Below are 14,063 nucleotides of genomic sequence, written 5' to 3'. Positions count from 1 at the left end.
AGCAAGGGGTCACTCGGTCTGCTGTAGCCCCCCATATGTATGAGAAAACAATCAGTGAACAACTAAGGTGCTGCAATGAAGAATTGATCCTTCTTATCTCTCTCCTTTTGATTCCTGGTCAGGGCACACAGGAGAAGTGACCATCTATAGTACTTCTCCCCACTCCACTTCCCGCTACATAGATATGCCATAATTGATTTAATTAATCCTCTAATATTGGATTTCATGGTCATAACCAACATGTGATGAACATTAGTGATTGTGCCAATTTGATTTGAACACAGACCAAATGATTGCCTTAGCATAATTGTTAAGGATTGCTAGGTCAAAGAATATGTATTTTTTAAAGAGGTTTTGATACATCTTGCCAAATTGTCTCCAAAACAGTTGTACTAATTTTTACTCGGACTAATCACTTGACCTTCTTTTCTACTCAAGGCCTGCTTACTTTTTCTTTACCAGTGAGATTGCATTTTTCACATATTTAATCAAGTTTTCTTTTATTACAGTGTTTGCCTTTTTATTTTTTATTTATAATAGAGCTTTTGTCTGCCCAGTTTGTGTATTTCTTCTTTAACAAGATGGTATGTTTTGCAGGAAGATTTTTGGCCCTGTAGTTTTCTTTTCCCTCTGTGGTTAAACTTCTTGGTGAAGCCTGTCTTAAAAGATGTGAAATAACCCAACACAGATGTTTCTTAGTTTATCAGGATATAACAGGAGCTCTTTCTCTTTCCCATTTAACTATTATTACACAAAATATTATCGACTTTAGAGTGATTTCATGAGTACAATAGCCTATTAAGACTCATATTTCTCAGTTGCCTCTGATATCCGCAGCATTTGCACCAGCTAGGAACTTGTTGGGAATGCAGATTCCTAGGCCCCATCTCCCACTGATTCAGAAATCTGGGTGTAGAGCCCAGCGTTGTTTATAAACAAGCTTTCTAAGTGACTGATGCACACTGAGGTTGGCGAACCACTGATCTAAGACAGTGCAGGCATACCTCATTCTAGTGTGCTTCATAGATGTTGCATTTTTTACAAATTGAAGGCTAACCCCTCGGTACTCGCTTTATTGGAGTACTTGCTTTATTGTGTGGTCTGGAACCCAATCTGCAGTGTGTCCATGTATGACTGTATTCTGAGGTTTTCAGCTTTTGCTGTCAGGATTATTTTGGAAGAATGTAATTCAATAGTAGGAAAGACTTCTTCATCTCTTCATGTACAGTACTTGAATTTGTTGTAGTATACAACCCCTGCAAGGTAACTTTAAAATAGTGTAAGATCAACTTCTTAAAAAATAGAAAGTTGTTACTTCTATAATTCCTGAGGCTGGAAAGTCATTTTTCTAAGGAACGTTGTTATATTCACTTAGCTGAGTATAGCTGGAAAGATGTTACTTCTACTTTACCTCCCCATCAGACTTCTATTGCTATAAAGTTGACATCATCCTTGTTTTAGCTTGCAAAAACATACACTGTCTGGAGAGAAACTAACTACACTAGTGTTTTCGCATTAAGACAGTGGAATAACTTTTAAATTTGCCAGTCTTCGGGTTAAGAAACAAGGTTAAATATCTCTTGGAAAAGTGAAGTTATAGAGTGTTAGGTATCTTATCGGTTGTAAGGATAAAAAAAGGTTAATGTATGTCAGACAACTATATATGTGGCTGCTGCTCCTTATTCTTGAACCAGGTTAGTCCCAGGAAAAATCAATCACCCAGTGAGAACAAAGACATCCTGTCATTAACCAAGACTTAGAGGAGGAAAATACCAGAACAGGCTTTGGGCAGCAGAAGCATGATCAGTTTGTTACCTGAACGTGACTAGATCTTGGGACTGTTTTGGCGAGTTGCCTTCATACTTTTCAGCTCTCCTGGGTGTGGTCAGAGCTACTCTACTCCACACTTGTGAAATGAGGGCAGGAGGGGCCATGATTACTAGAGAAAGTGGGTAGTGGAAAAATGTTCTGCAATGCATAGGTGTTTCACTTGCTCAAGCCTCCCCATGATGTTTTCCTGTTGAGATTACCACTCTAGATGAATTAAATGAGTATAAAATGATTCTGCTCAATTTATATCATTATTTTACTTTTCTCATGAGTGATATTCTTCAAATGTACATATTTACAACCTAAAATTTAAAAATGTAAAAGTATAATATATGTATTTTAATAATGCATAATTTTATACACTTCATGAGGTTTTCACTGGTTCTGGGAAGATGCTGACTTTTCCTTCCTAAAATAATTTCAGGAGCAGACATGATAAGCATACACAATGAAGAAGAAAATGCTTTTATACTGGACACTGTGAAAAAGCAGTGGAAAGGCCCAGATGATATATTACTAGGCATGTTTTTTGACACAGATGGTAAGTGATATTTATCTTGAGAGACATCAGTTTTTCCCCTAAACATTAGTAAAACTGATTACTTTCTTTTCGATTCTTCACTTCCTATTTAAGCTGACGTTTCCTCTGGTCTCCAGGTTAGTGTCAGCACAACCCATGACCTGAACCACAGCTTTTCCCTGAGCCCAGTGTGCTTCACATGTGAGAGTCAAATTGACTCTTTTTGTCTGGATTAAAATGTGGTTCTAGGTTCAGTATTTTTGTAATATCATCAGGTTATAAAAATCAGTATGTCAACAATAGGAGCCAGCATGACCAGGCAGTGGCGCAGTGGATAGAGCGTCGGACTGGGACACGGAGGATCCAGGTTCAAGACCCCAAGGTCGCCAGCTTGAGCACGGGCTCATCTGGTTTGAGCAAAGTTCACCAGCTTGGTTGGACCCAAGGTCACTGGCTTGAGCAAGGGGTCACTTAGTCTGCTCTAGCCCCCCCCCCCCAGTCAAGGCACACATGAGAAAGCAATCACTGAACAACTAAGGAGCTGCAATGAACAATTGATGCTTCTCATCTCTCTCCCTTCTGGTCTGTCTGTCCCTATCTGTCCCTCTCTCTGTCTGACACACACACACACACACACACACACACACACACACACACACACAAAACCAAAAAGAAACAAACAAAAACAATTAATAGGATACAAATGATAACAGTTAAGGTTATATCACATAAATGTATTTATTGTCACTGTAGAAAATATATTATTTTCAAAATGAAATTACTAAATTTACTATTAATCATTTAACTATTTTCTTGGCTATTTCCCATAAAAATGTTATATACTTTCTTTATAAATATGAGATCTTCAGAATTTTCTTGAATACCTGATTTACCTGTACACAGGATATATTCTTCTAATTTAAATCCTGTAATCAAATGTTTAGTCTAGACATACTTTAGCAACTTCCTACCTTTAATCCTACATCCTTTGGCTTTTATACTGATAATGTTGAAAATACTCTTAACTGACAGATGAGAGTTTCAAGTGGTTTGATAAGTCAAATATGACATTTCATAAGTGGACAGACCAAGATGATGAGGAAGATCTAGTTGACACCTGTGCCTTTTTGCACACCATGACCGGTGAATGGAAAAAAGGAAATTGTGAAGTTTCTTCTGTTCAAGGAACCCTTTGTAAAGCAGCTAGTAAGTATAATTGAAGACCTTTTTCCAGTCAAAGAGGGGTGGGAAAAGATGGCAGGTATTGAAATAATTTTGAGATAAGTATGCCTCAAGAGAGGAAGTTAAGACTTTAGAATATATTAGGATGGTTTATTCTCTAGTCTCTTGCAAGCCAAATATTCTTACATTTCAGAGATAGGGCTAGATCAGGTGAACCACACATATGTACTTTTATTGTTTATTTTAGAGCAAGAGGTCAGAATTTCTTCTGTTGTTCGGAGGAGTTATCTTCGTCTCAGCATGCATTTGATTGAACAGTAGAAGTGGTAAATAATTTCTAATTCCAGAATTCTAATATTACAGAATTCTGTTATTTACAAAGATTTTGATTCTGTACAAGAACCAATATCTTGCCTTTGCTGTATAGCTTGGTTAGAGCATCGTCCAGAAGCACAGAGGCTGCCGGTTTGATCCCCAGTCGGGATACATACAGGAACAAATCAATATTCCTATATCTCTCTCTCTCTCTCCCCTCCTTTTTCTCTGGCTAAAATTAAAAAACAACAACAAAAACTGTATCTTTTCTTTTGGCAAGGACAAACTGCATTGTAGTTTATAATTTTTTCTGGATTAGAATACGCATTTTCTTATGACCCATTAGAATACTTTCTAGTGAACAAAATTATCCTGACCCACATTTTGATGTTATTATTAAACATTACAAAGTTTGTCCTAAGTTTTAAAAACAATTGGTTTCTCAATAGACACTTAAAATTTCAAAATACAATTTTGGAGTGCTTATAGCATGACAGCCATTTCTTCACTTTGCATCTTTAGTATGCCCCCCCTCGTACTTGAACTGTAAACCAAAACTATACAACTATTTCCTTTCTTTACATCTGAAATTAGATATTTTTTTACTTGCAGTTCTTGACTATAATCAGTTTTATAGTGATTAAATAAAACTTGTCAGTTTTATGATAGTAGCATTCAACTTTCAGTATGTATTGGCTTTTTAAAAATTGGTTCATTTATTGTGCCTCAGGGTACCACTATATACACCAAAACTTTAATTAAAGTGTAATAGTAAAACATGAGAAACAGTGAATAAATTCATACTAATGAGGTAATATTATTAGTATGAATAGTATTCATACTAAATACTAATTACATCTGTGTATTTTAATTTTACTGTTTTTCTACAGACTCTTCAAGCAAAATCCTCTTATTTCCCTAACTCATTGTCTTTTTCTTGAGTTCCCTTATTCTTATTCTTTTTCCACCAACCAAGCTAATATATTCTGTCAGACCTCTAAATCTTTTGTTTTTTTAAAAAAACCTCAATTCAAAACGGGTAACGTAGGCAATAACAAGCAATAGAAGTATAGATACTATTAAGCTGTTAACGGGTTCATTTTTAACAGCTTTGAAAGTGTTTAAAGGCAATCTTAGAATAAAGCATACTTAAATCTTCATTTTTATTTTCTTTTGTATTTTAGTCCCATATGAAAAGAAATATTTATCAGGTAAGTAACTGTCTCTTTAAATTTTTCCACAAGTAAATATGTATTAAGATGCTAGCATGTTAAAGTATTACTAAAGATTCTCTTTAAAAAATTAACGTAATGTAAAGTAGAACAACTTTTATACAAATGTAGTAAGGTCTCGTAGCTTAATATAGACATTTTAAATGATTAACTGCAAGTTATTTATGAAATAAACATTTCTTAAAACACTAAATTATATTCTTATTGAACTCCATTATGTCTTCTTGGGAAATGATTGCATCTTTTGGTCAAAAAAATTTTACACCTGACTATGTGGTGGTGCAGTGAGAGCGTCGGACTGGAACACAGAGGACCCAGGTTCGAAACCCTGAGGTAGCCAGCTTGAGTGCGGGCTCACCTGGTTTGAGCAAGGCTCACCAGCTTGAGCCCAAAGTCGCTGGCTTAAGCAACAAGTCACTCCGTCTGCTGTAGCCCCCCCTACCCCTGTCAAGGCACATATGAAAAACCAATCAATAAACAAGAATTGATGCTTCTCATTTCTCTCCCTTATTGTCTATCCTTATCGTGCCTCTGTCCCTGTCACACACACACAAAAAAAACCCAACATAAAAAAACTACAATATGTATATACATAGTTTAAAAGCAAAACTATACAAGCAAAACACTGAAAAATCTCCCATTCTGTCCCCATTCTACCTTTACCTCTACAAGGCATCATTTCTGTTTCTTCTTTACCTAGTGTTTCTTTGGCCAATAAGCAAATTGAGATGACTTATTTTGTCCCTTTTATCCACTAATATATTTTAGATCTCTCCCATATCATTACTTGTAGATCGATCTTCCTTCCGTTGCATGGATATACATAGTTATTTACCCAGCTCCAGACTTTTGGGGTGTTTCCAAACATTTAGTAACAATGATTGTTTTGATTCACTGCTATCACCTTGCACAAATACGTTCATTTTAATTACCTGAAATGTAACTGCTAAATTGAAAGTGAATATATAACTTCTATCAATATTGATATCATACCATTTTGAATTTCCAGAATCAATGTATGAGTGCTGTTATGAAACTGCCAGATATTTTGTGTGTGTGTGTATATATATATATATATTTCATCTTTTTAGAGAGAGAGAGGCAGAAAGGAACAGATAGGGACAGCCAGACAGGAAGTGAGAGATGAGAATTCTTTGTTGCGGCACCTTAGTTATTCATTGCATTCTCATATGTGCCTTGACAGGGGGAGGGTCCTACAGCAGACCCAGCGACCTTGAGCTTCAAGCCAGCGACCTTTGGGCTCAAACCAGTGACCATGGGGTCATGTCTGTGATCTCATGCTCAATCTGGCAACCTTGGGGTTTTGAACCTGGGTCCTCTACAACCCAGGTCTAACATTCTATCCACTGCACCACTGCCTGGTCAGGCCGATCTCTATATTTTAATGTATACATAAGATTAAATGTACAAATCTTAAATATATATAGCTTGATGGTTGCTTATGTATACACCTGTGTAACTACCACTCAAATGAAAATAGAACATTTATTTCTATTACACAAAAAGTTCCCTTCAGACCCTTCCTATAAAGGTCCACATACCCCTAATCCACCTCATAGGTATGCTATCACTATTACACTGCCTTTCTTGAACTTCCCATAGATGTAACTGTAGTAGCTTCTAGTAGCTTCTTTTACTCAGGAATTTCTATGCATCCATGTTATGCATATATATTTTCTATTATTGCACAGCATTTATAAATACACCAGTTTTTGTCCAGTCTAATATGATGGAGCAACTTATGAAATTTCTCATGTTTCTTTGTACCTATAGTCTATTCTCATTTTCTTTGAGTGGAATTGAGTAGAATAGACAAGATGGCAGACTTTTTAGTGTTTGCCATGTAGTTATGCTTTGGAACCTTATAAATATATTACTTGTAGCTTTCAAAAATTGCATTTAGTAAACCCTTAAGACAGATGCTTTATGAATTGTAATTATAACTGAGGTGAAAAAAATTTTAAAGCAAAAGATTACAGTCATTTCCCACAATAGATGAGAAAATACAATTTGGTATTTAAAAATTTCAAGAGTGCAATTACAGGGCCATAGAGTAAATATTATGTTTAGCTTTATTAGAAACCATTAAATATTTTTTCAAAGTGGTTGACCCCCGTTTCATTCCTACTGTTAGTGTATCCAAGTTTCATATGATCATCCATCCCATTATGTTGTTGTCAACCTACTTAATTTTTGCCATTAGGATGGCTAATTATTTTTTCATATCCCTGATGAAGAATGATGTTGAGTACCTTTACATGTTTATCAGCTATTTGGTTATCTTTTGTGAAATGACCTGTTTATGTTTTTGCCCTTATTTTTGTTGCATTCACTTTATTGGTAGTTCTTAAAAATTCTGGATACAAATCCTTTGTCAGGTATGTGTATCATTAATATTGTGTTTGCGTGTTGTCACGATACAACTGCTGAAAGAGGAGTCCTAAGAGGTTGTGCGTATTTAATTCTGTCTTCTGTAGGAGCAATATATAACATCTTTTTTAAAAAAAAAATCAAGCAGAGCACAACCCCACATCCTTTAGGATGGCTATCTAAAAAACAGAAAAGAACAAATTTTGACAAGAATGTGAAGAAAATATAGTGTGCACCACTGGTAAGAATGTAAAATGGTGCAGCCACTGTGCAAAACAATTTGGTAACTCCTCAAACAACTAAAAATAGAATTACAGCAATTTTACTTCTGGGTATATACCAAAAGAAGTGAAAGGAGGTATCAAAGAGATTTTTGTACAGCCAACTTTATAGCAGCAGTTTTTACAATAGCCAAAATGTGGAAGCTAATACAAATGTCCATTAACAGAAGGATGGATAAGCAAAATGTGGTTATTTATTACTACTATGGAACATTAATCAGCCTTAAAATGGCAAGTCTGACACATGCTAAACATACATGAACCTGGAGGACATTACTGCTAAGTGAAATAAGCCAGTAACAAAAGGATAAATACTGATTCCAGTTACCTGAGGTCCTTAAATAGTCCACCTCATAGAAATGGGAAGTAGGATGGTGGTTGCCAGGGCCTTTGGATAGGGGGAAATATGGTTGGTTTTTCTTTTTTTTTTCCTGAGGCTGGAAACAGGAAGGCAGTCAGACAGACTCCCGCATGCGCCTGACCGGGATCCACCTGGCACGTCCACCCACCAGGGGGCGATGCTCTGCCTGTCTGGGGCGTGGCTCTGTTGCGACCAGAGCCACTCTAGCGCCTGGGGCAGAGGCCAAGGAGCCATCCCCAGCACCTGGGCCATCTTTTGCTCCAATGGAGCCTCGGCTGCGGGAGGGGAAGAGAGAGACAGAGAGGAAGGAGAGAGGGAGGGGTGGAGAAGCAGATGGGTGCCTTTCCTGTGTGCCCTGGCCGGGGATTGAAACTGGGACTTCTGCACGCCAGGCTGACGCTCTACCACTGAGCCAACCGGCCAGGGCCGGTAATATGGTATTACTGATTATTCTATAGTTTCAGGTTTACAAGAGTTCTGTGAATGAATGCCGGTAACCTAGCACAACACAGTCAATATACTTAGTGCTACTAAACTGTACACTTACAAAAATGGTTAAGATGGTTAAGTTTTGTGCCTTTTACCAGAATATAAAAAATTATATCAGGAAAAGCAGTGCAAGTATAACACTTAGAAGTACAGCAGCAATTAACAGCAGTAACAGGAGAGGTTACCTTTGAGGAATAGAAATTAAGAGTGAGTAGTGGGGCAGGAGCAGTATTCTTCATTGCATAACTTGTAGAACCATGAATTTTAAGCTATACTTAAGGGTAAAAGACATACGCAAATTGAAACATAAGTAAAAATTATCAGATCACTTATGAGTCTCAAAACCATTTCAGGAATTGTTCTGGCAACATTTGGTCTTTAGATTCCAGTGATCTTTGAATTTCATTAAAAAAAATCCCACAAACTGCTCACAAAAATTAGGGGGTATTTCCAAATGAATATGAAGCTATAAAATATTAACTATCTGTGTGGCTTTCTTCTACTAGAAGACAGCAGCAAATAGAAACATCCTTTGCTTGCAAGCTTACATCTTACTGGGTAGAATAAATATGTGTAAATTATGGAGTATCATTTGGTGACATGTACTGTACAAAAGACGACAGTGAAAGGAGAAAAGGAAGTGTTGCTTTAAAAAAAATTACCAGGAAAGGCCCTATTTGAGCTGAATGAAGACCTAAGAAAAATGAAAGGTTGTTTGATAGCCTGTCATAAAGGGCTTATGTTTAGGGTATGACTTTACAGAGTAACAATGGTACCAACTAAATTGAACCAGGAGATAAGGTAAATGGAGTGGCACTCTTGGCAAACAGGAAGTTCTCCTTCACACAAGCATAGGCTAGAAAACCCTCTTGGGAAGAATGCTGTCAAGAGTGTTGCACTTGGTGTGGTAAGCACACAGAAAAGAAGTTAGCCAAGCTGGATTCAACAACGGCTTATGAGAGATGATGCATGAGTTAACACCTGGAAAGACATATCGATATTAGGAAGGAATGATAGAAGAGGTTAACCAAGAGGATAGTTCAGCATAAACGAAGGTGAATGGTTTTGAATTTGTTCTCCCTCTTTAAAAGGACTTGGCAACTAACATAAACCTTGTGCCTGTTTCTTTGTGTAAAAAGGGGTTAAAATCTGGGGTTTATATGTACACAGTAGGCACTCAAATTGGCCTGTAATCATCGTAACAAGCCAACAATTTTATATTTTTTAAGGTGGATTATGCAGTTTTGGCCTGAATCAGTGTTAAAACTAGGAATAGTAACAGGAAAAGGAATGGTAAGACTGGAAAAAGCCCATACCATATAGTCTTTGATGATTAAAAGTCTAGGATAATTTCTATATTGGATGATTCAACAGTAGCTATTGGTGTCATCATTTAAGGAAATTTGTAGTAGAACAAACTTGAGAATCAAGTAGGGAGAGGCATCAGCTACACACACACACACCTCATCCTTAAAAGGCTCAAATGACCTAGATCAACCAAGCAAAATTCTGAGCCCATAATGATTAGAAAGGAACAGTTCAAAAAATAAAAGGGACAGGAGAGAGCAATATCAGGAAGTCAAATAAGAATATGTCAAGACTGAGTGGCTAATAGACTAACTCCAGTAGATAGATGTAAGAGTCAAATAATGTACATGTGTTTCTGCATTTAGTAATGTAGAGATTACTGACCTTTGGTTGAGAAGACAGAAATTTTGGGTTTGAAAAATGATAGCAGAGCAAATTTATATAAGTATGCTTGTTACAGGTTTCCTAAACTTCCTATTATTAGACTGACTTATCTCCCTAGCTAAAACCTGGTTTTAGTTAGTTTTAGATAGTTAAATTAGTTTTAGATAATAGCAATTATTTAGTCAGTACAGTGAGCAATGATTTTTTTCTATAATTACTAGGTAACAGATTTTCTAATGCATAATTATACTTTACTCCAGATAGAAAACCTTACATAATTTTAATACATGTACTGATTAGGTGCCTCAAGACTGGCATTCTTCCACACTCAGTAGTGTGAAGCTAGCCAAAGGCCATGGAGGCAGGTTGACCACATGTCACTTGCAGAATGTAAAAATAAAAGGGGCATATATACTGCTTCTGCCCCAATGCAGGATGCTCTTCAGTACTTAGGATACTAGAGATTTTAATTTTCTAGTTAAGGTGTGTGATTATGTGTTATGCCATTGTCGCAATTTACCATGCTCTTTCAGACTAAAATTTACTTTTCCTTATCGAGGTAGTGTTATGTAAGTACTATTTAAAAGTAGGCAGTACTAATTATGATTATTGTAGATTCATTAATAGACAAATAATATTTAGTACATTCACAGTTAAAGTCAGAGTGCTATACTACAAATAGGCTGTGTTAAGTTTAATAAAAACAATTAACTATGAAAAAATCCCATTGGCAGTTTACAGAAATCTTGGCTTACCACTTTTTAACTTCCCGTATTTCCCCATGTATTGGATGCACCTTTTTCCGGAAAATTTGAGGTCTAAAAACTGGGTGCAGTGGTTGTTTTTTTTTACTTGCATTTCCAGCTTTTTTCACGTGGATGAGAAATTGTATGAATTTCATGATGAATAAAACTTGAGTTCAATAACTTTATGTAATACATTTTTTCAAATTTCAGGCCCCAAAATTGTCTTATGCATGGGTAAATATGGTAAATCTCTCTAATAACACACCCGCACACCTTAATAAATTGTAATCCCTACAAAATTTTGTCTATTTTAAGAATGAAGAGAATCCAGCTGTGGCCTTACTTCCAACTTTTTAAAAGAAGCTTGTCAAATATTTTTAAAATATAAATGGCTTTCCCTCACCTTAACAGATAACTTTTGGCTAAGTTTTTGTTAAGCTTTACATTTTCCAAGGCTCACTTTAACAAGCACCAACTGAAAGGAGTCAGGAGCATTATAATATTCAAATAATTGCTATGCAAAAATACATCTGTATAGAAAAAAAATTCTGGGATTTTTTTCATATACTTTTATTACTAAATAACTTCCTCAAAGCTCTGTCCTTCTCCTAACTCCTAAACAGTAATTTTGCTTGAGTTATTAGTCTTACAAAAAACTACAAGGTTGTCCGTGAGTACTTCAGGAATATAAAGTTTTTTGAATAAATTCAAAATACAAAATGGAGAGCAGAGTTGTAAAACCTACTTGAAAATTTTAAGTGTGGCAATTGTTCAAGCTAAGAAATATAAATCTTGATAGTAGTAAATGTCTGTTTTCAGTGGGAAATTCTTAGCTAGGCATACTTACAGGATAAAACTGTATTATTAGTGCCCCTCAAAATAAAATACTAGCAATTTATGTACCCTGATTTCCCATAAATTTTTTTGTCTTTTCCTTTTCAGATAATCACATTTTAATAACAGCTTTGGTGATTGCTAGCACAGTAATTTTGACAGTTTTGGGAGCAACTGTTTGGTTCCTGTACAAAAGAAATTTATATTCTGGTTTCATCACAGTTTTTTCAACTGCACCCCAATCACCTTATAATGATGACTGTGTTTTGGTAGTTGAAGAAAATGAAAATGCTGTTCAATTTGACTGAAATTTTGGAAACCTCAGATGAAGACATCAAATATGTTGACAGTGATTAATAATGTACAAGATTTTGATATAAAACTTGACAATGAGTTTTTTTATGGTATACATTATTTCAGTAACATTCCTCATTCTATTTGAAAAAAGACATGATCTTTGATATATTAGTGGTTTTAATCACCTCCCCAAATGTTACTTTTCACTTGAATGATGGAAAGCTTAAAGCCCAAGCAGGTAAAAATAAAAACCCATTCTACTTGTCTTATCTGTTCTATCTTCCACTACAGGTTTAGCAATCATTAGGTCTTGCTCTTTTATTAATGAACATGATATGGGGAATAAATGTGACTTTTAAATACATATTTATATTTAGATATAGGAGTGCATGCTGGTCACTCAGGCAGATAATTCCTGTTTTCATCTTTCCTTTTGTTTTAGATGTAGAAAATCTTACAGATTTCAACACTCTATATTCCATGTAAACGACATAATTTACAATGTCATTACTTTTAGAACACTATTTTGGACAATAAACAGTATTTAGCACTGATCACAAGTGGTTAGTTTTAGTAAAAAAAATTTTGAAAAAAAAATTAGAGCCATGCCAGGTAGGTGGTGGGAAGATGCCTCTTTAAGGATTTTCCCCCTATCACCATACCTGTTCCTATATATGGCTGGCTCATTCTCCCCTAGCCCTCATGAACTTGAACATTCAATAACATGAAAAATAAGTAAACAAAAAATGCAGAAAAACCCTTTGTACTACTGTAGTGACGACGTTTAAAGTTTTCAGCACATTTATTTTACAATTTAAGGGTAAAAATAATCATTTGGGGGATAAAAAAAGGGAAAAAAGCTGAAACAAGTTTTTTCCTTAGTGTTCTTTACAGCTTAAAATTAGAAAATATAAATGTATAGGGTTTATATAAAAGTGCATTTACTCTATTTGGAAATGTGAAAGCTCAGGGAGGTACTCTCTTTAATCCAGTGCATTATCTTATGAAGAACACTTTCCTTACACTCTGTCAAGCTTGACCAAAGGAAACTAAGTCCCAGCTTGTGCCATCTGTTTCCACTGGCCACACTGAATCAAAAACATCCCTTGACACAATGGCATTATTGTTAATGAGACATGAATAACTGGTGATGACATAAGACAATACAATGTGGCTATATGGTATAGTCATAAAGAGCAAATGTTACAGCAGCTGCATTATACAATTATGCTCTTTAAGTGCTTTAAAATTTCTAAGGTTTTATGCAGTGATTTTGAAGTCTTATTACTGATAACCTACTATGTGGTACTAATAGTGAACATTAAGACTAAATTCCTTTTTGCTTTCCTTATCAAATTCTAGCAGTCCTTCAAGTACTAAGGATGATCTTATCTCTTCCTTAAAACTTTCTAATTGTCACAATGTCCACTATGTGCCTATTTAAATTAAAATCAAACATAACTTAAAGTTCAGTTCCTCAGTTGCACTTGCCACATTTCAAGTGTTCAAATCCCCAAATCCCATGCAGTTAATAGTTACCATATTGGGCACTGCAAAGTATACAATATTTCCAAACTTCATTTATCAGTGCTGCTCTACAATCTCCCCTTCCACTCAACTCCTGTACAAGAGAACTAATTTTCTTCTGTTCATTTTGAAATCTTGCAAAATGGCTGATTTAAACTGATTTATTCCCAATATTTGATTTCATTTTCAAACAAATCTTTAGAGAATCCTGGTAATGGAATTGTACATCTTAATTCATATATATATAATGAATTAATATATATTAATATCTATAAACAGGCCCCTGTATCTATTTGGTGGTCAACAGATAACTGGAGCATTCAAGTGTAGTTATTTTTAATATTAATAAGTAAACATGCTTGTTTA

At 35.4% G+C, this 14,063-nt stretch overlaps 1 protein-coding gene and 1 long non-coding RNA gene across 3 annotated transcripts in view; one reads left to right on the top strand and one right to left on the bottom strand.

Moving 5' to 3' along the window:
- The window catches only part of LY75 (lymphocyte antigen 75), a 154,402-nt gene extending 141,967 nt beyond the window's left edge, over positions 1 to 12,435 (top strand). Inside the window, exons 36-39 of one of the 2 annotated variants that reach the window (XM_066346475.1) lie at positions 2,255 to 2,371; positions 3,383 to 3,556; positions 5,032 to 5,058; positions 11,982 to 12,435. In XM_066346475.1, coding sequence (XP_066202572.1) covers positions 2,255 to 2,371; positions 3,383 to 3,556; positions 5,032 to 5,058; positions 11,982 to 12,181 — 518 coding nt within the window. In that variant the 3' untranslated portion in view covers positions 12,182 to 12,435. Of the gene's footprint in view, positions 1 to 2,254; positions 2,372 to 3,382; positions 3,584 to 5,031; positions 5,059 to 11,981 lie in introns of both variants that reach the window. The other variant, XM_066346476.1, reaches the window with a different exon arrangement.
- Positions 12,362 to 14,063, bottom strand: part of LOC136378965 (uncharacterized) — a 339,755-nt gene continuing 338,053 nt past the window's right edge. The window contains exon 2 of the long non-coding RNA XR_010746660.1: positions 12,362 to 13,147. This is a non-coding gene — a long non-coding RNA (uncharacterized lncRNA). The remainder of the gene's footprint in view (positions 13,148 to 14,063) is intronic.

The sequence above is a fragment of the Saccopteryx leptura genome, chromosome 7 (genome assembly GCF_036850995.1).
Source record: "Saccopteryx leptura isolate mSacLep1 chromosome 7, mSacLep1_pri_phased_curated, whole genome shotgun sequence".
NCBI classification, from domain to species: Eukaryota; Metazoa; Chordata; class Mammalia; order Chiroptera; family Emballonuridae; genus Saccopteryx; species Saccopteryx leptura.
Note: the sequence above shows the minus strand (reverse complement) of the source record. Positions and strands in the feature narration are given on the sequence as shown.